This window comes from Denticeps clupeoides, chromosome 8, assembly GCF_900700375.1.
Source record: "Denticeps clupeoides chromosome 8, fDenClu1.1, whole genome shotgun sequence".
In the NCBI taxonomy this organism is placed as follows: domain Eukaryota; kingdom Metazoa; phylum Chordata; class Actinopteri; order Clupeiformes; family Denticipitidae; genus Denticeps; species Denticeps clupeoides.
Window position 1 is genome coordinate 15,229,899 of NC_041714.1, and position 22,064 is coordinate 15,251,962.

The 22,064-nt window shown below is 42.8% G+C and overlaps 1 protein-coding gene across 5 annotated transcripts in view; it reads right to left on the bottom strand.

The window, feature by feature from the left end:
- The window catches only part of inpp5a (inositol polyphosphate-5-phosphatase A), a 108,200-nt gene that overhangs the window by 34,203 nt on the left and 51,933 nt on the right, over positions 1 to 22,064 (bottom strand). For all 5 annotated transcript variants that reach the window (XM_028990040.1, XM_028990045.1, XM_028990044.1 and 2 more), the window contains exons 5-9: positions 15,699 to 15,762; positions 15,012 to 15,115; positions 8,842 to 8,894; positions 7,442 to 7,561; positions 404 to 488 (exon numbers count right to left, since the gene is read on the bottom strand). In XM_028990040.1, the coding sequence (XP_028845873.1) occupies positions 404 to 488; positions 7,442 to 7,561; positions 8,842 to 8,894; positions 15,012 to 15,115; positions 15,699 to 15,762 (426 nt within the window). The remainder of the gene's footprint in view (positions 1 to 403; positions 489 to 7,441; positions 7,562 to 8,841; positions 8,895 to 15,011; positions 15,116 to 15,698; positions 15,763 to 22,064) is intronic.

Below are 22,064 nucleotides of genomic sequence, written 5' to 3' on the forward strand. Positions count from 1 at the left end.
AGTTGCTCTACTTTGCTCCGCCTTCACAAGAACAGAACAAGAAGCCCGATAGACAACTGTAGCTCGGGCTCGAAGTGGCTCATTAGCACGTTGAGAGAACAACGTGGTGGGGGTTGGAGGGGTGGCGGTACGAAAAAGAAGAGAGAATGCAAGAACGGGGCCCATAACATAACAATGCACTTGAAGGGTTGCTGGGCAAACACAGCTGTGCTAAAGCACGGGAGGGGATGATAATACGGACCATAAATCTAAATGCTGTAAAGCACTTAGAGGAGCACCGGATCAGTGGCCTTCCATTCATATGAACAGGTAAGAGGACAGTTATTTAAAAGGGTTCAGATGAACAGGAAGCCAGGCACGGGGAGTGTATGCGGAGGGGGAGAGGGGGATGACTGGGGCTTACCTCAATAACCTGCTTCGAGTCCAACCTAAAGTTGAAGTCGCCAAAGAGGAAATACGGGACCTTCTCATTCCTCTGGTCTGTGATTCTGCAGAGAAAGAGAAGCAATCAAGAGGAAGAATGGACAGATGGGCAGAATAATGAAAGGGAGAAATGCACAAGTGAGTGTCAATAAAGCATTTGTATTAATCATCTCTTGAGCAGCCTTCTGAGGTCGATCAGGGTTGCGAAGCCTACAGCACCACCTAGTGGCAAGGGCATTTACACAATCAAAGCAAGAACACCCCGAATATTAAAAGTTACAGACAAACAGCATAAACCATGTTTACTGTTACAGGGAGGAGTAATGCGTGTAAACAAATAACACATTTCCAGCCAATCAATCAATATTTACTCTGGGCTTGAATTACAAAACTGGAATACATCAAAGCCTCATATCGACATATTTATTATTCACATTGCACACATATTATTTATGTTTCTTCATGTAGCTGCCAGTCTAGTCTAAAAGGGCATCCATTCGTTGATTACCGGGACAGTCCCCTTGGGGCAGAGCAAGGTTAAGGGTCTTGCTCAGGAGGACGTTTGGAGGGTCACACTTACAACTCTCTGGGTTAGTTTTGTTTTTCCACCACTAGGGTCCTAGAATCTTGGCAACAAACCCCCTACACACCCACAACTCTGTTACACATTATGGATATGGCTGCATACATTAAATGCATGTTGTTTGTAATTTATATATTTTTTGTATTGGTGTTGTATAGCACTTGACCTGCCCAAAAAAAAAAAAAAAAGTCCCTGAACAAATAAATTAACTAAAAAAATCTGTCTTTATACTGCAACCATGAACAGTGAGAGGCCGCCATAGAAGGCGTGTTGAAAATGTAAACCCTCGAGCAGTGCCTCACTATGAGGATTTAAGTACACTGCTGTAGTCCGTGCCTCTGGCCGACAGTATATCACCAAGTGCGAACACACCTGACTGTCCCCCAAAATTCCTGGAGTCATGGACCGCTTCCAGAGCTAGCAGCAGTGAAAATAAATGCACCTAGGCAAAGAATAATTAACTCTTGTAGCTAATTATTTCTGTGCCGAAATTGAGAGAGAGAGAGATGGAGGACGAAGAGAAACGTGAACACATGGATTAATAAGAAGAAATGAAGATGGAGGTTAGTGTGTCTTTGTGAGGAGTAATGGTACAGGTTGCTAGCCATGCTAATTGCTAGGGATAAATCTCTTCTTCTCTACACAGCAAGCTGATAATTTATTTATTGGGCTGTAAAAAAGGCCCTCCACCAGTAGAGCGGTTTCCGGGCGCTCATAAAATCCAGAACCTTCCTGGAATGAAGATGGAGGCTAAATGCTAAATGGAATTAACAAGGAATTAACAAACAATATTAAAATAGTCTTGATTTTGCTTCTGTCCTGTATTTTAAACTGGAACGAAGGCATGACTGCAATCACATGTGGATGTGGTTGCCAATAATAAATAATGTTTGTGTTTAGATTTTATTAATGTTAATGCTGATATGCAAAACTTTTTTTATATGTATTCTAAAAGTATTCTACATAAATGTAACGAATAAGAATATTATATTAATCTATGGGTATATTCAATGCTTAGTTTACATCTGTACAGGAATCCACTGAAGAACCCAGACATTAAAATTACTGATATGTCTCAGAGGCAGATCTTTAAACCCTTGTAACATCATCTGGAAAGCATTCTTGTAACGCAAGTAATTTACTTGTCAAATTGCCCTGAACAACGTGCAGCAGGCAATGGTGCTTGGCCTCAACAGCATCGCACACATCTCATTATGCCCAGAGCCATCTGAGCATCTGACACCCCCCCCCTCCACTATGGAAGCTGCATGCTAAAGACACACACAACCTCAACGCAGACAAAAAAAAACTATACATGGTTTAAGTAAAAAATTTTGGTGCATTAAAGAAGACTGTAAAATGGTGAACAGGAAAATTACTAGAAGAATAACGGGCTTTCCTCTAAAGCAGGCTTGTCTTCTCACTTGCTTTTCTCCCTTTTTCTTCCTAGCCGACTTTGCGGTCTGATCCCTATAATAGCCATGTCTAATGCGATAGCCCCCCGGGCCGTTGTGTCTGGAGTCCCCCCAGTAGGTTTCAGACTCAGGTCAGAAGGTAACGCTCTTGTTTACACGATCATTTCCTAAAGCACTTGGCGTGACCTGCTGGTGTGAACGCTGGCTTCTAGCCTGGCCTTTGAGTCCAAGGCCCCCTCCTCCCCTGCACCTCTACCCAACTCCCCAACCACCCAGATAGAATCAACATATTAGGCACAGCGGACTGGCTGTGAAAAAGACACTGAGGTGGGGGGTCCCCAGAGCCGCCCCGCACCACTCCCAAAACACCCTCCCACTGCAGCCTCCATTAAAGCGCATCATCACACTTCATTGAAGGGAGCCGCAACCACCCCCCCTGTCCACAAAGACGTACTTCTTTACACAGTCTATAAACACGATTCCCTCCTTCCCCTAGCCAATTCACAGCTCTGGACTGCCACTAATAGATGGACAGTGCTTCACGAGGGTCCGTTCTCACTCGTCAAGGGGGCTATTATTAGTGAGGCATTCCCGGGACCAGACAAAACGGGGGGTCAGGCGTTAATTTATAACATGACCCTCTATGTGCATTTGCTCCCATGACCCTAATCGTCTATCCAGCAAAATAAACCAGTTTTACTGCTGCCTCTTTCAGCCTAACATTGCAAAAAGGTCTAACAGGCGTATTTCAACCTCCTCTCAGTCTGTGTCCATCACACATAAATCAAGCCAAAAACCAAAAACCACAACATTTCTGCCCAGTTCACATTTCAGGGAAGCACCCTCAATCACAAATTTGAGACTTTCCACTGCCTGGCCTTTTAACAATCGCTATACGTCAATCAGTGATTGACAGTTGAAGTGGTGGCGCTTCAGTCTCGTTCCTGCCAGTGGTCGAGGGAAAGCATTGCTGTTGCGATGCTACGTGACACAATACGGTGAGCAGCCAAGCCCTGCCGTTTTGCACAAAGGCCCAAAACGTACCAATGGAGGCATTGTGCGCACATTTTTGGGAGAATTTGGGAGGAGAATGTTAACATTGTAAAGAATGTTCTCGGTGACAGCTGGGAGAATGGACCACCAGAGACCCCCTAGCTGACCTCTGCTCTCCTAAGGTGGCCACCCTCAAGGCCCCCGATCTCACCCCACTCTGACAAGCTTGGAGTATTCAGCCTGGTGTATTTCAGTTAAACGTAGTCAAGCAGAGGTTAGAGGATCAGTCGCTATTGCAGATTTCTTCACTCAATTCATAACGTGTAAATATTTTACCGTAACCCAATCACAGATCAAGACATGCCTGACAACATTCAATCAGTTCAGCAAAGGGACATCTGAAGGCCAATCACAAATGTTTGGTAGGGGTTGGGTGGCTGATTGCTTGGTAGATGTTCTTAAGATGGTCCAAGATTTGTAGGTTTGTATCAATAACAAAGCTAAAGACTTTATTGCTGTTAGCTTTTGAGGTAAATCTTGTTGGCTTGTCAAAAAGTAAATAATAGTTGCCAAGGCTGCTGGGTTTGTTGCGTCCAAAATTGCCAGTAGCTGCTTGGCCAGTTTGTCTCACCGTGCAGAGGAGGCTAGTTGGCCGCTTGGCTTTGCTGAGTGGAGGAAAATAAAGGCTGGCAAGTTGGCTTTGTCAAGTCAGGAAGCCGATGGCTGGTTGGCTGGTCGGCTTTGTTGACTCATAAACATAAAGGCTGGTTGGCTGGGTGATTAACCTCTGCCCCAGCCCTCCCAGGGTGAAAAGGCAGTACGAAAAGTCACTGCTGACAGCCGCTAATGCCCTTCCTCAGCTAACATGGTACAAGCAGCTCTATTACAATCTCAAAACACTAGTGATTACTTTACAAGAATCACAAATGACGGCAAAAAATGACACACATCCACTGCAATAAATAAATACAAATTCCACCCGGTACACTTCCTCAACTAATGCAGCCAGCACACAAATTCACCAACTCAAATAAACAAGCTAACAATGTCCAATCACAGGCCTGAATGAGGAGGACTGGGCATCGCCCATCCCCTCTCTCTCTCTTTCTCTTGCTGTTAATAAATTCATCCGGCTATATGGAGGATCTCCACGCACTCATTCAGTCTCTTTGCAGCTGAACATGTCTATTGCCTAGAAACTGGCTCTCCTCTCTCACTCCTCTTTCAGCCCCTTGTTCTGGGAAAAGCCGAAAGGGAAACATTTAGATAGGAGGGCTCTTTGAGTCGCTCTGACAGTTGACTGATGACCGTCCATAAAGTGACAAAGAATAGCTGTGTAGCAACCACTGTGGCCCAGCGCTACCCCCCTGGGAAACTAATTGCTCTGAATTGTTAACGGCAACATTATTTTTCTGCCAATCATTGCTTTTCAATGCCCTGAAATAAGCATGAAACAGGCCTTTTGACTGGACAGAAAAGTTTAATGTCTCCAATGTTGATCAAATTAACTTCAGCCCTGTGACAATGGACTATATTTGTGTGAAAATAATGGCCGGGGACAAAGAGCGTCTTTCGGCCAAGATTTCACAGTTGTAATGTAAAACTGTTCTGCCCAAACCCAAGAAGCCACCCTGAAAAGAGCAACAAAGAGAGAACAAATCTGAAACACAAGAGAGATTTTATGCAAGGTCAAAGATGATTTGTTTATAGATGGACTACATTTTCCAACATTGTCTTTCACATGTAGTCTAAAAGGTGGGAGGAATAAATCCCAAATTTTGTGGTATTCCAAGGGAAAAAATAAAAATAAAAAAATTACGAAGAAGCATATTAGCAACTGGGCACACATTAGCAGTAAACTAAACACTTTCTCAAAAAAAAAAAAAAAAACCCTAACTGAACAGCTGGCTAATGTCTCTTCCTTCTCAGCATTGTTCCCCTGGGGTGTTGAAGAGCTTTGGAGATAAACTGTGTTTAGCAGTTTAAAGGAGCAGAGGAAAGGGGCTTATCAGATGGTATCTCAATGAGCCTTAAGCTGTTCTATTAGCTCTCTGTGTGTGGATATGGGAGGGGGGGTCAGGGCCTAGACACGGAGCTCCGCCAGCAGGTCTGCCATAAGGTTACGGACACCAGCAGCAGGAGGAGATTTAACTTGCACCAATGAGCCACAAGATTAAAACCACCGACAGGTGAAATGAGCAGATCTTGAAGAAAGTTCTTTATGACAACCATTGAATGGGTGGCAGGGTAATGGGGGCACAAATCTTGATGAAGCATGTGAGGAGTGAAGACTTGATCATATCTATGATACCCCTGAAGAGCTACTACACTGCAAACCCCTTCATGTTAGTCATGATGAAAAGCTTGCTATGTTTGAGGCCCCTGTCCATCATCAAAAGTTACTAAATAACAGGACAATGGACCAATGGAAGTAGGTGGTCTAGTCTGCTGTATCCAGGTGCCATTTCTTCCCCACGTAAAAGACGTAAAAAATTGCTTGCTGGAAAAATTAAAAATTGTTTGTGAGGATAAAGCATTTTTATTGTACACGAGTGACCTGCACATCTCTGTGGTGTTTAAGAGTAGTAGTAGCCTATCAAGTAACACACTCGCCTATGAACCAGAAGACCACAAAGTCACAGGTTCAAATCCCAGTTACTACCATTGTCTTAACCCTGAGTGTTTCCAGGGGAACTGTCCCTGTAACTGCTGATTGTAAGTCTGAAAGATGAGCCATGGCAACTGGACATTCTTTCTTTAATGTATAAACATTTCATTCTGCATCCACAGAACTTTGTCAATGGAAGTTGGCTTTTGACCACAAATTTATAAAGAAAGTCCAATTGCCATGACTCAACTTTCAGACAAATTTACCTGGATGACTAAGAATCTTCACAGACATACTGATTGTAAGTTGCTCTAAATGAATGTAAAAGTAATAGAACATTTGGTGGTGTCACAAGACCTTACAGAACTCACAGGAGATGTTCAGATGTTCTGTGGAGCACATGAATTGTGTTAGGGCCAGTTTTAGTTGGTTTTAATGTTGTGGCAGACGGGAGTATTAATCCACCCCTCAGCTCAGAGAAAGGGGTTGTGGGAGAGAGAGAGGGATAGAGGTACAGAAGGAGGGGAAGGAAGGGGGAGTTTGACAATAGATTTTCTCACTTTCCCCCTTTCCTGCTCTCTTTCTTGGGCTAGAAGTCAGAGAGAAGGACAATGAGCCCAAAAGATGGTTCCCAACCCATGACTGAATGGGAACACTGTTGGTGGTAAGGCTACAGTGAAAGGCCAGGCCGAGGTGCATTGTCCCCCCTGAACGGCGCAGGAGAATGGAGTTTGCTGGTGGCTGCCAAAAGGTTAGTGGTTTGTGTGAAAGCATCGGGCCATCACTCACTGCCCCCCCAGCTTTTACCCCCCCAAACGCTCACCCACTCACCGCCCAGATATGCACCCCCCCAAAAAATGAACAATTCAAGATGAATCTCCCTCAAACACAACACTCCATTCCAACCGATCCACATCTGGGGAAACTACTATGTGATTACCACCCTTTTCATGGGGTTGGAACATCATGGAGAACTTCTCAGAGACATGATGCATCTGACATTGTGTTCATTTCCCCACAGCAGAGACCTTTTTTAATGCCCTAAAACATCAAGAACATGACAGAAGCTCTAAAATCATCTCCAGGGTGCTGAACAGCAAAAGTCTTTCTGAAAGTCCATTAAGTTGGTAAATCTGTATGAATTATAGCTTCATAAAATAGTAAAAGCTGCCATATTCCTAAAACGCCTCTACTTTGCTCTTCATTAAATCCAGTCCATTCTTTCAGCGGGTGTCAAATGAAGTGTGAGTGGGATTTATAAAAAAAAAAAAAAAACAGAGAAGACCGTTAATCATACCTGTCAAACAAAACGAATAAATACCTACCTTATTCATAATGGATTCAAAAGTGTGGAGCAAAACCCACCACACATTAAACAGTCCTGACAACACAAGAGAGAAGGAAATGACCCTTCCTCACCTGTCCAGCACATAGCCGAGGGCTTTCTGCCGCGTCCCGGAGTAAACCGACGGACTTTTCTCCCAGGCAACCAGGTTGGAGGCGTCATGGAACAGGTGGATGTTAACCAGGTCAAAGGCACTGTAAGGAACACGAAGGGGAAGATTTTAAACATGCAAACAAAAACAGTCTATTTCATTTTCTCAGACTGGAAAAGGTATATAATTTGTCCTGTAAACTTCAGTGCTGTAAGCATTTATGCATTTAAGTGTGTGAAAATTGTGATGTGTTTGTAATAAGTGACAAAACCTACAATACAGAGACATTTTATTTTGCATGAGAGAAAACTGCTGTTCAGCTAATTCTACTTGCAAAAGGATAGGGATAAATTCTTAATCTTAAGTTATTTATTTAGATAGCAGCAGTTTTTGCCAAAAGGACACTTGATTTGAAATTTAAAAGGTAGAAAACAGTAAAAACATTTGATTATGGTTACTTTTTGTTTTGTTGTAGTTGGTAAAATGTCACTTATAACCTTATGGTTCTCACCCCTTGATATGATACAGTTGCCACAACATGCTTTTCACAACTAAAGCAAAATTACATATTTTTTAAATCAATGCAATTCAATAGTAATACAATTACTACTGTAATACAATTACTAATACAATTGCATTCTGTTCCATCCTTCCATCCTGCTGAGATAAGTTTGGAAACTTATGAGGGAAGAGAAGAGAGGGAATATTTTGAACTCATCCTCTTCTGTAACACTGGCAAAAGTGGACAGTTTATTAAACACTTTAGACAACAAAATACAGATTAAGGTCCGGAAAGATCGATATTCTTCAAGATGACTGACAGAAGTATTTTGCCAGTGGCAGAGGCCAAGTCTGTTATTAGACCTGTTACCGTCGCTTAAGTCCCTCTCTCTCTCTCTCTCTGCTGGTCTCTTCTCCTGTCTGGACGGCAGCCTTGTGGCCGTCTCACATCATGCTTGTATCAGAGTCCCCCCGCCCCCAGTTTTTGGCCCCTTTTGTTCTCATGTCATCCTTCAATTAGATTATAGTCCACCCCTGCCTCTCTCGCTCCCCTCCTTCCACCTCCCTGAGGAGCAAGCGTTTATATTCATCCAGCACAGGTTCAATTGCATGTAATGTTTTCTGTCATCTGTCATATGCAACTGCTTGCAACTAACACGATTAGGCCTAATCAAATTCAGCCGATCGCCTGCATGCTGGTTTTACCGAGCAGGGAGAATTCTCTCTACCTCCCTCTCTCTCTCTCTCTCTCTCTCTATCTATCTCTCTCTTTATCTATCGGAATCTGTCTCTAACACCAAAACAGGTCTTTCACAAAATGGTCTTGGTACATGTTCTGGGTTTCAGGACTTGTGTGGGGTGACCGTATTACTGATCACTCACCAGTCAGCCAGGAGCCATCGGGTCCGGATAAAGCCTTTCCTGGACCACTTGCACTGCAACAAAGAGACAGAGAACCCAAATCTTCATTATGCTCGCATTCAAAATCATTCTGCATCATTTTCTCAGACTAATGACATCATAGACATCAAAACAAAAACATCAGCCTGTCACATGGCCTCAGCGCGTTATCCAATCAGCAGCCAGAGCTCCGGAGCACTGTCCACAGAGCCCGTTATTCAATAAGAGACAGCCCAAGACCGCGAGGGTCCTCATTCAAAGCACACCCAGAAATAAATAAATAATCCCCCCATGCGCTTACTAATGGGGAGTTAACTGCGGTGATGAATAAACTAATTACGGTCTGGGTCACATAATTACAAATTGACTAATTTTATTTAAAAACTCTGATGCAAATTAAAAGGCTGAGAGGTATTTGACTGCATCGCACATCCTTCAATCTGCATTAGGGCAAGATTAAGTGCATCAAATTGAATTACATTAGCATACTTGAATTAATCCATACAGCCTGCTGGGATGTATGGTCCCAATTAACCCGGCCTGGCTCACATGAGAGCACTCGAGGTGTTCAGGAAGCACTGAACTGGGACCAGAGGCCGTATATTTCCACCACGTTCCCAACAAGCCACCGAGAGCGTGTGGAAGTCTCAAGGGACACAATGACAGCTGAAAAAGGAACAGTACATATTTATTACACACACATATGTGTGTGTGCATGTGTTTTCCGAGTATATTAGAGCATTAACAGAAAAGCCAGTTTTGTCAATGCGTCTATGATAGAGGCACCTGAAATAAGAATTGTTGTATTTTTTTTGTGTTTACACTTTGTTTTGCAAATTATTCCCGCCATGATAGAAGGCGGTCAGACATCTCACTAAACACCTAAAGATGTAGCAGTGTGAGTGACCCCCTTACTTCCCCTCTCACCTTCTTTCTGGTGCATATATATATAATTTAATCTGTTTATATGGGTAATGGCTCTAAAGATTTACAGTGTACAGATCAAGAATTTAATGCAGCTCTGTATTATTACATGAATTTAATTTGTGCACGTGCACCAATGTCCATTGTAAACCAATAAAATGTGTAAAATAACAGTGAAAATAGAAAATAAAAAAAATGGATAATATTTTATGAATTAGCTAATAAGAAATTGTTGATAAACGACAACATTATTAAACCAGATACATTTATCATGCATTTAAAAGAATTATGAAAGAAAATCGTTTTCAAAAATATCACACCAATACCCTGCACAGTCCTATCTTTAACTGATGCTCCGGAGGCATTTGAGGGAAAGGCGTCAGAACTACCTCAGGAATGATCAGGCACTGGGTAATCTAAATCTAATCTAAAAGACCATTAACTACCATCACAGCGCCTGAATCCATCACTTCCACCCATCATTTGCGATGGAACAACACACTTCACGTATGATGAATTGAGCTTTGTTCATTACCCTCCTAATGGACGTGTAAAATCACCAGGAAGTTATGAAGTGCAGGGACATATTGACAATGTTACTGTTATTCAAATGGATCAGGCGCACTACAGAAGAAGACACTGGCAGGAAAATCTAACAGCTAAAGGGGAAAGATAAAGCAAAATGGACATTAGGCCCAGATCGTCCATCATCTGGCTGTTATCCTGTAATGTTATGTTAACTAAAATTGAGGACTGAGACGGTAATGAAATTTGCAGGATTTATTTTTTATGAATAAAAAAAGAATATCTGTAACATTTCTTAATATAATTCTTATTATAACTACTAATAATAATAATAATAATGATAATAATAATAATGAATTCTAATAATGAATTCTAATAAGAATTTTCTAAATATGATACTCACACAGTACCAAAGTAAGTTTAATTTTGACCTTCCCCATAAACAGTGACATTACACAAGAATAGTTTCCAATTAAAAGGCTTCACAACGCAGGCTGAAGAGTCATATTTTAATAAAACAAATAAAAACAAAATGTTATAAATAATGTTTTTTGAAGCCCCAACCAACTGAAAAATGAAGATATTATGACACGTTTCACAGGATAGGGAAGCATGCCAGCTGGTTATGTGATCTTCTTGCTGGGGCCTCAGTAAATGCTTCTGGTACAGGTGTTGTCTGGTCCAATCAAATCTCTGTATGCAGCCCCCGCTCGCCCTTTTAAAAAGCCCAGTTAAAAAAAAAAAAAAAAAGGCGATCCTCACAAGGGTCCTGGCATCTGGGATCAGCTGTAGTCTGTGAAAGGTCAGGAGACACATAGCGAAATGGGCTGCCCTTCCATGGGCAACCATCGATGCCGGGCCTTGACAGTGATGAACGGTTCTCCCTGGCAGCTGGTGCTGCTGGTGGAACTGGTACGGCCGGGTCAACCAGTCCATAAACCCACCGCTGGCACCCATATGGGGCGCTCACCTCGATCAAATGTCAGGCCTGTGATAGGCCATGACTGAGCCGCCAGGGGAGCGTTTCCACAACGTTTTCATTCACTGACCTTTCTTCTGCGGTGGCTGGGACCCCCAGCACCCCCTCCTAACCCATAAATAACACCACAGCTGGTTCGTAGAAGGGCGATGGGGGTTCTGCACCACAGACAGAAGTGCACTGTGGGTAATAAGTAATACTCACAAGTCATGATTGATCTGGCCAGACGCAGGCCGCCTCATTCATCTTTATTCCATCATCCCGGTTCAAGAGAAGGGGTCATAAAAGCAGAGACTGCAGCCGTGGGTGGAAGGCTACACCCCAAGCCCGAGGACGAGCTCATTGGGCGAGTGGGGCAGACAAGAGAAGAGGGCGCTGAGAGTTTTCGCTCTAAAACATTTGCTCTAAAGCATTTCTTTATATTCTCCATTAAAGAAACACCTTGACTCATTCCAGCAACTTAAAAAACACCAAAAAAAACAAAACACTGACAGTGGTGTGAGTTAAAAGGATTGACGAAAGACGGAGAAATGACAGCCTTCCCAATCCATCACCGGTGCCTTTCAAAAGAAATGTGCCCGCCACGTTTGTTCAGCTCCAGTTTGGCCATCCGGCTTTCCAATTAATATTGTCCCTGCACTCGCGCACCACTTAAAGCCATAACTCACCTCCAGAACACCGAGACGCCGCCCTGTGTGTTTAGCATACTGAGGCTCTTACTTTAGCAACCACGCCCCCCCAACGTACCCTGTGGGCCAAGAGTGGAGACTTTTACCACATGAAGCAGAGGGGGGTTGTGCGTGAATCTTCATTGTCTGGTCATTAACATCACTTCCACTTCCTTTATATTTTACTGCCCGGTACTGTAATGTACTGTAAAGGTTTTTTTTTTTTGTTCAACAAAATGCTAAAACTATTGCTGTAATGCAATCTAATTTATATTAAGAATTATATATATATATATATACACACACACATACATACATACATACGTACACACAGACACACACACACACACACACACGCCCACAGGGGCAGTGGTGTCCTAGTGGTTAAGGAAGCGGCCCCGTAATCAGAAGGTTGCTGGTTCGAATCCCGATCTGCCAAGGTGCCACTGAGGTGCCACTGAGCAAAGCACCGTCCCCACACACTGCTCCCCGGGCGCCTGTCATGGCTGCCCACTGCTTACTCAGGGTAATGGGTTAAATGCAGATATATACACACACACACACACATATATATATATACACACACACACACACACACACACACACGTACACTCACACACCATGTGCTGGACAATACCAATTCATATTGGTAATCTATACACAGTTTCCAAATATTTCCAGATGTAATGATAGGCCTTATTATTTCTCTTTGTATAATTTTCACCATCATTGTGTGTTTACATGAAGCATTGCAAATGTCTATAGATAGCATCACTCAGCTACTGTATATTGTACAATGTTGGATAGTCGTATATATCTGATTTGCAAAAAAATTTTATTGCCGCTAATCTAATAAATAAATAAATACATAAATAATGGGAAAATATATATTTTTAAACAAGGATCAAATAACAGTTTTAAAAGTTGAAGTCACATCAAAAAGTCATTGTCATAATGTAAAGAAAACAATCCAAATCATTGCTGTTATGTAAATAGATATTTAAACTCACAGCTGACCACCATTCTGCAATGACAAAAACTGTGAGTGACCATATGTATTGTACATATCTTAGAAGTTTGTAAAGTGTATATAATATTCAATGAAAAAAGAAAACGCAAATACAATACATATGAATGAGTGTATTGAGGACACATCTCCGTCACACTGATACATACCATAAATACACATTAACACACACACGAGCACGTAGGCCCCAGAAGCTATTGAAAACAGGTTGAGTTAAAGATGTCATGTGTCAACATGAGCTAGACCTGATGACCAGTGGGAGATTCCATAGCCTAGGGGCAGCAAATGAGTCAACACACACACACAAACTCTCACACACACACACTTAATGACAGTGAATGCCATTTTCTCCTTGTTGCCTTGCTAGTAAAACTCCAGGCTGTCACTCAGTGGTGGGGGGTTTGCAAGAGAGCAGAAAGTACTTCCCCCAACAATGATGTCATCAGTAGCTCCAGTGACAGTTTATTAATGGCGCCCAGTTAAGGCGGAAAGCTCGCAGAAAAACGACATCGTTCTGCACCACCTCTCACTGTCCCTGTCCTGCTAAGGCTGCACAGAACAGCACAACACGCTCTTACAATAGATATTAAACATCAGTGACAAGCTGAGGAACAGCCCAGTGGAACGTGAAAGGGATGGCAGAGGTTCCCCCCTCAAGCCCAAAGCCCACGGAACCCAGGGATCCGACTCTGGAGCGGCTGGTCTCTTCCCAGATACCCCGTTAATAGGATTCCTTTAGGGGCCTCAGATGGATGGCGAATCCAAGCGGTTTCATCTACTAAAAGACGACATAAATCACGGCGGTGGGAGCAGGGACGAGGCAGGGTTATCGCCAGGCTGCCTTCCTCATGAGAGCTTTGCATTAAAGCATTAGTGAAATTAATTCATCTTTCATAAGAGGTTTGAGCCGTATCTGTGATCTATGATAACAACCAATTTCTCACTACGGGACTGAGAAAGAACGCGAGCCGGGTGGGGAGGGGTGGCTACGGGAGCGGCGGAGGTCCCGATAGACTACACAAATCTGCTCTTTTTAAATGGCCTAACATTATGTGGAGTGCTGCTCTCCGAAGCATCATCCCAGATTCATATGACTGCTGCAAAAGTGCCATAAATCAGCAAGCAAACTTTTCGCTCATTTGCTGTGGCTTCTGTATTTGTTTTGATCACCTTTCAGATGCAATTATTCCATACATTTCTACAGCTTAATCAGCATAATTGGTTTTAGATGGTCTCAAAAGTTAAACGTGTGTGTGTGTGTGTGTGTGTGTGTGTATGTGAGAGGAGAGGGGGGTTTATGCAAGAAGGGAGGCATGTAACACGTGAAAAAAAAAAAACGGAAATTGCGAGATTGTCTTTGAAGGGCAGATCCATCTCCTTTGCATACATTTGCTGTGACTGGCGGAGCATGCCTAACAGATGAGTGTGGAGAATGGGGATGACACGATGGCGCTCGCACTATTTATTAGCACAGATGTCCCACCACCACCACCCAGACATGACGCTGCGGCCGATGAGAAAGGTGTTGAGACAGCGGGCACGTGGGCAGGTGGGCAGCGAACGACGATCCACTGCTCCCTACACGTTCACTTATTCACTCGCTCAAGACCTGTACAGAAATTCATAGACTGATGCACCTTCAGAATATCTGCCAAATTAAAAAAAACTTTAGGATATAAATAATAAATAATCCATTTCTCAAATACATTTTACTGACTGCATAATTCTGCTAAAAGCAAAGTAGCGTATAGACAAAATTGAATCCAACTTTCACCACCCATAAAATAAACCTAAATCTCTACTCAACCACCCCTCAAAAAGAAAATTTCATGTGGTCAGTAAAATTCTCTTCAAATCAACCAAAACACACACAAAAAGATTTACATTCACACGATTTCAAATAACATAGATAAAAAAAATCAAAAGGAAATTAAATATAAAATTCGCTTCGGTTTCAGATTTGCAAAATTTTACACACAGCAGAGACGCATCTAAACAGGAAGTGACATGACGAGCAGGTTGCACCCACCTCAGGAAAGTAGTCTTGAGGAAACTTTTCCTTCTCCAGCATGGGGGTGCTCTCTAGTGTGTCTGAGTAGATCTCCTTCCCAAGCACCTTCTTGAACTTCTTGGCTTTAGATACATAAAAACATGTTTACATTAATGTTAACATTACTTTCTTTTATTAATGGGAAGCCTCTTTATTTTTTTTTTATTTTAATTAAAAACATATATATTAAGTTTAGTTTGATGGCATTGCAGGCAACTGCTCCATCTACTGGTGACAACATGCAAACCAATACACTAATGACACAAAAAGAGGATTTAAATAAAAAATATATATACCATTTATATTGTATTTATAATATAAACATTCAGATTTCACTAAATGCTTATTTTATTTTATATTTTATTATTTTTCCCCCTGTCACCCTGTTCTTCATTCAGCTGAAGCTCTTAATGCTGACTCCAGCGTAATGGGAGCCGCCTTAATTACTGTACCTGTGGGGACCCCAGCCCTTTAACCCCAGTTCCAGATGAGGTCATCACCGGCCGTCTAGAAACCTTGGGACACCATTACTGCGGCCACTAATATTAATAAGGAATACTGTAATCTCTTACCACATCCCCCTTATAATAATTAAACTGGGAACTGTGGAAATTACATGAGCATGTGGGTTATTATAAGGACAATTTTTTTTTATGTAGGACTCACCTTTGAAATCAAAATGGTGGATGTTTTTTAAGGATTCGTGAATAAAGTAACAACTTCCTAGTGCCTGGGAAAAAGAGAGAGAAAGAGAGAGAGAGAGAGAACGCTGTAAGAGATTAAAATGAGCTAGGTGAAAAAAACACAAAATAATCTCACGCAGCACCAAGCCCTCACGTCCCCACTTTCCTTCTCTTTCTTGGGGAGCTTTGATGCATGGAGGGAAGCAAAATGTCCCCCCACCAAGACACACTTCAACCTTTTCACGTTTACAGCGCGGAGCGAGCTAGCATACAATCCTGCACCGGATCTCACCAAATGGCAGTGGGTTTGGGGCCCAAAGCTCCTAAAAAGCCCCCCAAAATATGACATGTAAATTACACATGTGCCTGAATCTGTCAAAGGGGGTCTCCGCCTCTCAGTCAGGCAGAATTTAGCATGACCAAAGATTTACTCCAATAGGATTATATTGCACATTTTTTATAGAACAATCAGTCGTTTTCCCAGTCGGTGGAGCCCTAAGACATCCCAAGAGAGGGGGTGAGATGGAGGAAGAAGAAGAAGAAGAAGAAGAAGAAGGGGGAAAATGATCCTGGGGATTTGATCCGGTTCACACTTCACTACACACTTTTTCTCCTCGGCTCTTTCACCTCGCGCTTCCCTTCTCTCAGCCAATAAAGAGCCTGGCCCTTTGCTTTCTGTGCAGAAGGGCCTAGCTGGGGTGGCAACCTAATTCACTCATTTGGCGTGCTGCACTCTCGAGAAAATTCCGGCAACGTAAACAAGGGGAGAAATCCTTGTGTGAAGTGCTGGGTGCTGTGTGTGGGGGGGGGGGGGTTGCTGGTTGGAGACAAGGACAGCGGGCGAGGCTCAGGGTGGGAATTGGAATAAAAAGACCACAAGGAAATCTCTCTGCTGCTCACCCCGTGGTGCAGACACCCTTCTCTCTGGCAGTGCTGCAGTTTGGGTACTGACACCCCCCCCCCCCCCCCCCCCCCCCCCTGCATTATTTATGAGCACCAGCACATCTTGAGATTAAACATTTGCTTATTTGTCAAAAGCACAAACATGAGGTCCTGCCCATCTCCTTGACATGTAAGTTCATCCAACAGAAAACACTGTCTAGCATTTAATTGATGAGAACAGTGGCTTGTGACCCACATGGTGCCGCTTCTCCCTCCCTCCGTACGGGGGACCGAACAGAATGAGTGAGCGGGGGAAGCAGGAATCAAGGTCGACTGCGCCCAAAGTTGGAGGACGACTTCCAGGAAGACTCAGTTTATCTATGTCGTTTTCTGTTTGCCTTACAGTACCAAGGAATGGAGGAGAAGATGTCTGTGTATGTGTGTGTGTGTTGTATTTCCGTCATACTAAATCTGTTATAGTAAATAAAGAGAGGTAGATTTAAAAGGTAGATTTTTTGTTTAAGAGGTAGATTTTTTTACTTTACTTGTTAAAAGTTGTGCGTATGAAGAAGACTAATTTAGTTTATGTCTGTACACCCCGACCTCAGACAAGCCATAAATTGGGTGAGTTACACAGGATTGGCCAATTGGCTGTTCTTGCAGTGCTCTGATTGGTTGCTCCCCTCCTAACAGACATGCTACATACAAATACTACATTAACCCCCTACAACTAAATTTTTTTGTCTTGGGCAGCTAAGAGGTAATGACCTATCAAAGCAATACAATTGCATGTGATGTATTAGAAATAAAATAATGCACAAAGTTAGTAAATTGACAGTAAAGTCGAATCTCAGTTATGAAGATCATAACAAAAACTTTCACATGGATATATAAGTAACTTCAATATTTAATAATCCCACATTTATTCACTGACCAGTTAAATGCCGGTTGGCACGCAGAGCTAAAGCTGCCTTTCGCTGCAGCGAACACACATAACCCGTCGGCTGCAAGCATGGCCGACACGACTGCTTTCACGCAAATTGCCATTAATCAACTTTCAAATAAAATGATAAACAATGGTGCCAGTGAGGCAATCTCCGCGCCCATAAAAAAGTCTATACACCGCCCCTAATAAATATTTAACGGCAGGGTTCAGATCAACCGCCGCGGCTTCTCCCCTCCTCCCGACCTGGGCCGCCTCCTTGAGGAGCCTTTTATACTAGACCTGGCACAATTAATCCATTTTTTTCCCAACGGACGTGACAGCCTCAAAATATTAACTGGAGCCGCGGCGCGCTGACAGGAAGCGCTTATCTCTGCCGCGGTGCTTTAGAATGGCCACTGTCAAGCGTATGTTTGTCACGTCCCACTTTATTGATTACCCGCCAGATTCACTTGAAATAATTAAAAGTATATTCTACATATTTATAAACCGGACTGTCAGGAGCGCTACTTAATTTTCCATTAGTAAAATGCAGTCTATTAAATGCGACTCGGGCCAGGGAATGACTAATAGCCATAATTGTAGACAGAAAGACAATAACCACTGCCATAAAAGCCAGGTTTTATTGCCCATTCTGGCAATGCCAGCTCTTATCTGGGCTCATATCGGGTGTGCGGCGGCCAGGAGATAAGATGGGAACAGACTGGGGCTGAGCGGCTAAAAGGTCTGAGGAATATATAATTCAACAGGCCGTTGCCAACCAAACCAGACATCAGACACTGGAACAATTCAACTTGTCGGCCAATCACAGTTTGCCCAGTTCATTCTGGTTTTTGAGGTCTTGGTTGAAGCAATAGCGCCTCCGTAACCATAATTTGAGCTCAATCAAAAAATCCTCAGAGTGACCAACGGACCCTCGAGACCCCATACTCACTTAAGATGGTTGAACCAGAACGTTGGGTTTGGAAGGGTACCCGGTATGGTTCCATTGGTAATGCTACCAGTTTGGTAACACAAAAAAAAAAAAATTTTTTAAATGAATCTTTAATCAATAAACTAAAGGAACCTCTAAAACAGGTTACAAAGTCAATTAAGTTAATCCCCTCCGATTCTCATGCTGAACTCTGAAGAGTTCATTGGGCGAGCTAGTTTTTCGAGTGTGGAGGATTCCAAGGGTTCCACCGCTCACTGGAAGATTTAAAAACGTTTGCTGACCTGCAAATGGATTTTCTGTGTTTAATTTGAAAAAAGAACCATAAAAGTAGCCCTTTTCTGCAGCGCGTTGACCTCGGGCTGAACTACATCCCTATCCTGTGTGCAGACCTAACACGCTCCGCACATTACAGCGTCAGTGCTGGTTATAATGCGAGGCTCTTCTCAAGCTTCTCTGCAAAAAGGTCACAGACCCCCCTGCACTTACAGAGCAATCTACCAAGAACAGTGAGTGGGAAAATCCTTCTAGAGATGCTTTTTTTTTTTCAGAGAAATAAAATGTGTTTGACTCGTGGCCTGAATAAATGTGGACAATGGCTGTGCCCAGAAGCTTTCCTGTCATTGAGCATCCCTGGAGAACCCATCAGTCAAATGATCATGTCACACACATGTGGACACACAGGATATCAATACAACACACACATGCACACACAAACAAAGGACCTTCTCAATGGTAAAGGTCAGAAGAGGCACCATTCTTGGCCTTACGGCTTCAAAAGAAGATAAATGGGTTTTTACGGCTGTGCACATATTTCACAGACCTTTTGCACACCGTTATACATTTAACATATCTGGTAAAATTAAAGTGCAGTGTGGCATAGAGCATCCCAGAACCAACGCTACCACACATCTCACAAGCAACTTCATCTTCAGGACATGCAAGCAGTCAAATGCTCTTCAAATTCACTATCACCTGAAATGTCTGCCATATCTGGTACCTACCTTTATATGGTGAGGCAGTAAGAATATTCTGATCATCTAGAGGCCAATTTATGTGAGGGACATTTTTAATCTGCAGACACAGCTACACCTAGATCTGCTGAAATAAAATTTTATAATGTGAATTTTCTCATTTTAGAAAGGGCAAACAATCAAAAGCAATTTTTCTGATATGGCCATCATATCAGATTGTTAAGAGTGCGACTAAGAGTGTTTGACCATCACAAATCATCGCTCACATCCTTGCGCAAGGAGGATGGTCAATAAACTGTCAATGAAGCGCATCAAGGAAATGTCATAAAAATAAAATGTGAAAAATAATTTATTTTAGCCTGATAGCCAAAATTGAGCTTCTCAAATCTTGTAGCACCAAAAAATAGAATTAGATGTGTGGTTCAGAAAGATTTTCAAAAGTGAGTCTGATCACAACCATGTATTGTAATTGTGCATTTACTACATAAAATGCCTTTTCAATCATTAAAAAAAAGATACATTAGAATGTCTGTAAATCTTTATACGGAGTTAGAAGACTGGACTGTAAAAGAACACAAATTTATACAACACTGGAGAGTTAATAAAAAAATAAAAGATTATAATGTGCTTAAATTAATACTGGTTTAGAAATTATTATGTGAATACAATATTGTAGGTATAGCTATCTTTCATAAATAATGGACTACATATTCAAGCACCACACATACACACCTACATGGGAGGGGAAAAAAAAAATACATCTAACAAATGAAGACATTAACTTCGGTTAATCACAGTTAAAAGTGAGCTTTTCATTCCCTTTCGGCACTGGGACAACCATCAACAGCACATCCCTCACTGCCTTTAATGTCCCTGGTATCACCAGCAGATAAATATTGGGACTATTACACGCCTGTGCGCTGCAATTGAATTCACATTAACGGGAGGCCAAACACCGCGTGGTGGAAAGGCCGGGCCAGGCCGGGCCAGGGGGACAGCGCACTTGTTATTCAGGGCCGGAGAGCGGTGCGCGACTCCTGAGCGGCCCTGCACAAATCTCTGATAACTGCACAAACAGGGTGTTTGTCATCCGCCGCAATGAAAATACCCTGGCAGGGAGGACGAGGCGCGGGAAAAAAGCACGTCGATACAGATGGGGGTCACATTTCAGCTGAGAAATAGAGATTGAGCAGGTTTAGCTGTTTCCACCACCCTCACCACACACACACACACACACACACACACACACACACACACACACACGCCTGTATGTTTGCCAATCCCACCCTCACCCCTCTGCACCCCGATTGATTGAGTATTCTGAGTATTGAGCCACAGTGTCTATTATTCATTTGCTGCTGGAAAGTCTGACTGGATACACAGACAAAACTCTCATTAAAAGTTCCTCTGTCACCCCCCCTCTTATTTGCAAAAGCGGCCTGACGTGGAGCCGATCCATCACGGCCTGAAGGAGCTGCCGCCTTCATAAAAACGGCATGGGATGAATGCGGCGAACGCACAGCAGACATTTCGTCAGTTTCTCAAAAGCTTTTATCGTGAGAGTTCTAGATATCAGAAACATGACACATAGCAGTGATGAAAGTGTACGTGCAGCATTTTCACGGTTAAATCAACTCACATAGAGGCGGCAATGCAACAATAAAGCAGTTGTGTCATCTTCACGCTCATGAGACAACACTGGTCAATACCTGTCTGGTATATTTGCAAGAATGGATTTTATTGCAACTTTCAGCCAACTGATAACCAAACAAGTCACACAATTCCGTTTTAATTTTTCCTACCACACCAGCAAATGGATCTTCCGGAAAGTTACTCATATGTTACTTTATAGAAATAGTTGTTTTTTTTAAAAGACGTGAAGAACCCAGTCTAGAACGCAAGAGACGCGAGACCCAGAATGAAGAGGAATAAAGACAAGACGTCACTCTTCGGCCACCGACGCACGCAAGACTCATAATTTTAAAACCTTGACAAGCCTCGGCCCCCCCCATACACACATGATGGATCTCTGAAAACCACTGATTTTATTTTACTTTCACTGTGGGGGGGGGGGCGAGACATAATTGGGCAAACCGGAGAACCACGCCTGACCTGCCAACAATCCGGCCCGCTCCCAAGGTTGGCCGCCTCGCCGGGGGAAATACTGTTCATTCATTTCATTTAGTCTCCCCTTCCAACATCCAATGGTAGAAGTTAATTAAATTGCTTGTCCATTGTGTTCATCCACTTACAAAGTTAATGATATTGTGCCGGAGAATTAAAGAGCATTTTATAAAGCATGCGCTATAGGAGCTGGCAGCCACTACATTGCCCAGTTGAACCCTGTCAGTTGGCGGACCGGTAGACCCTCTAATTAGCAGTGAAATGGATGCTTCCATCTGCCAATTTCCTGCCACGCTCATCAGTCGCAGCGCCGGGCCCTAACCTGCCTGCTGAAGGGGTCTAAACCAATAAAACCATCATGGCAACGACGCTGAACGCAAAAAGAAAGCCGCACAAGAGACGTAAATAAATGCAGAATCCATCTCTGCATGAGTCAGCCTCTTATTTGATTTATTTCTTCTACATATTACATCTATTCAAAATTGACGATGCCTT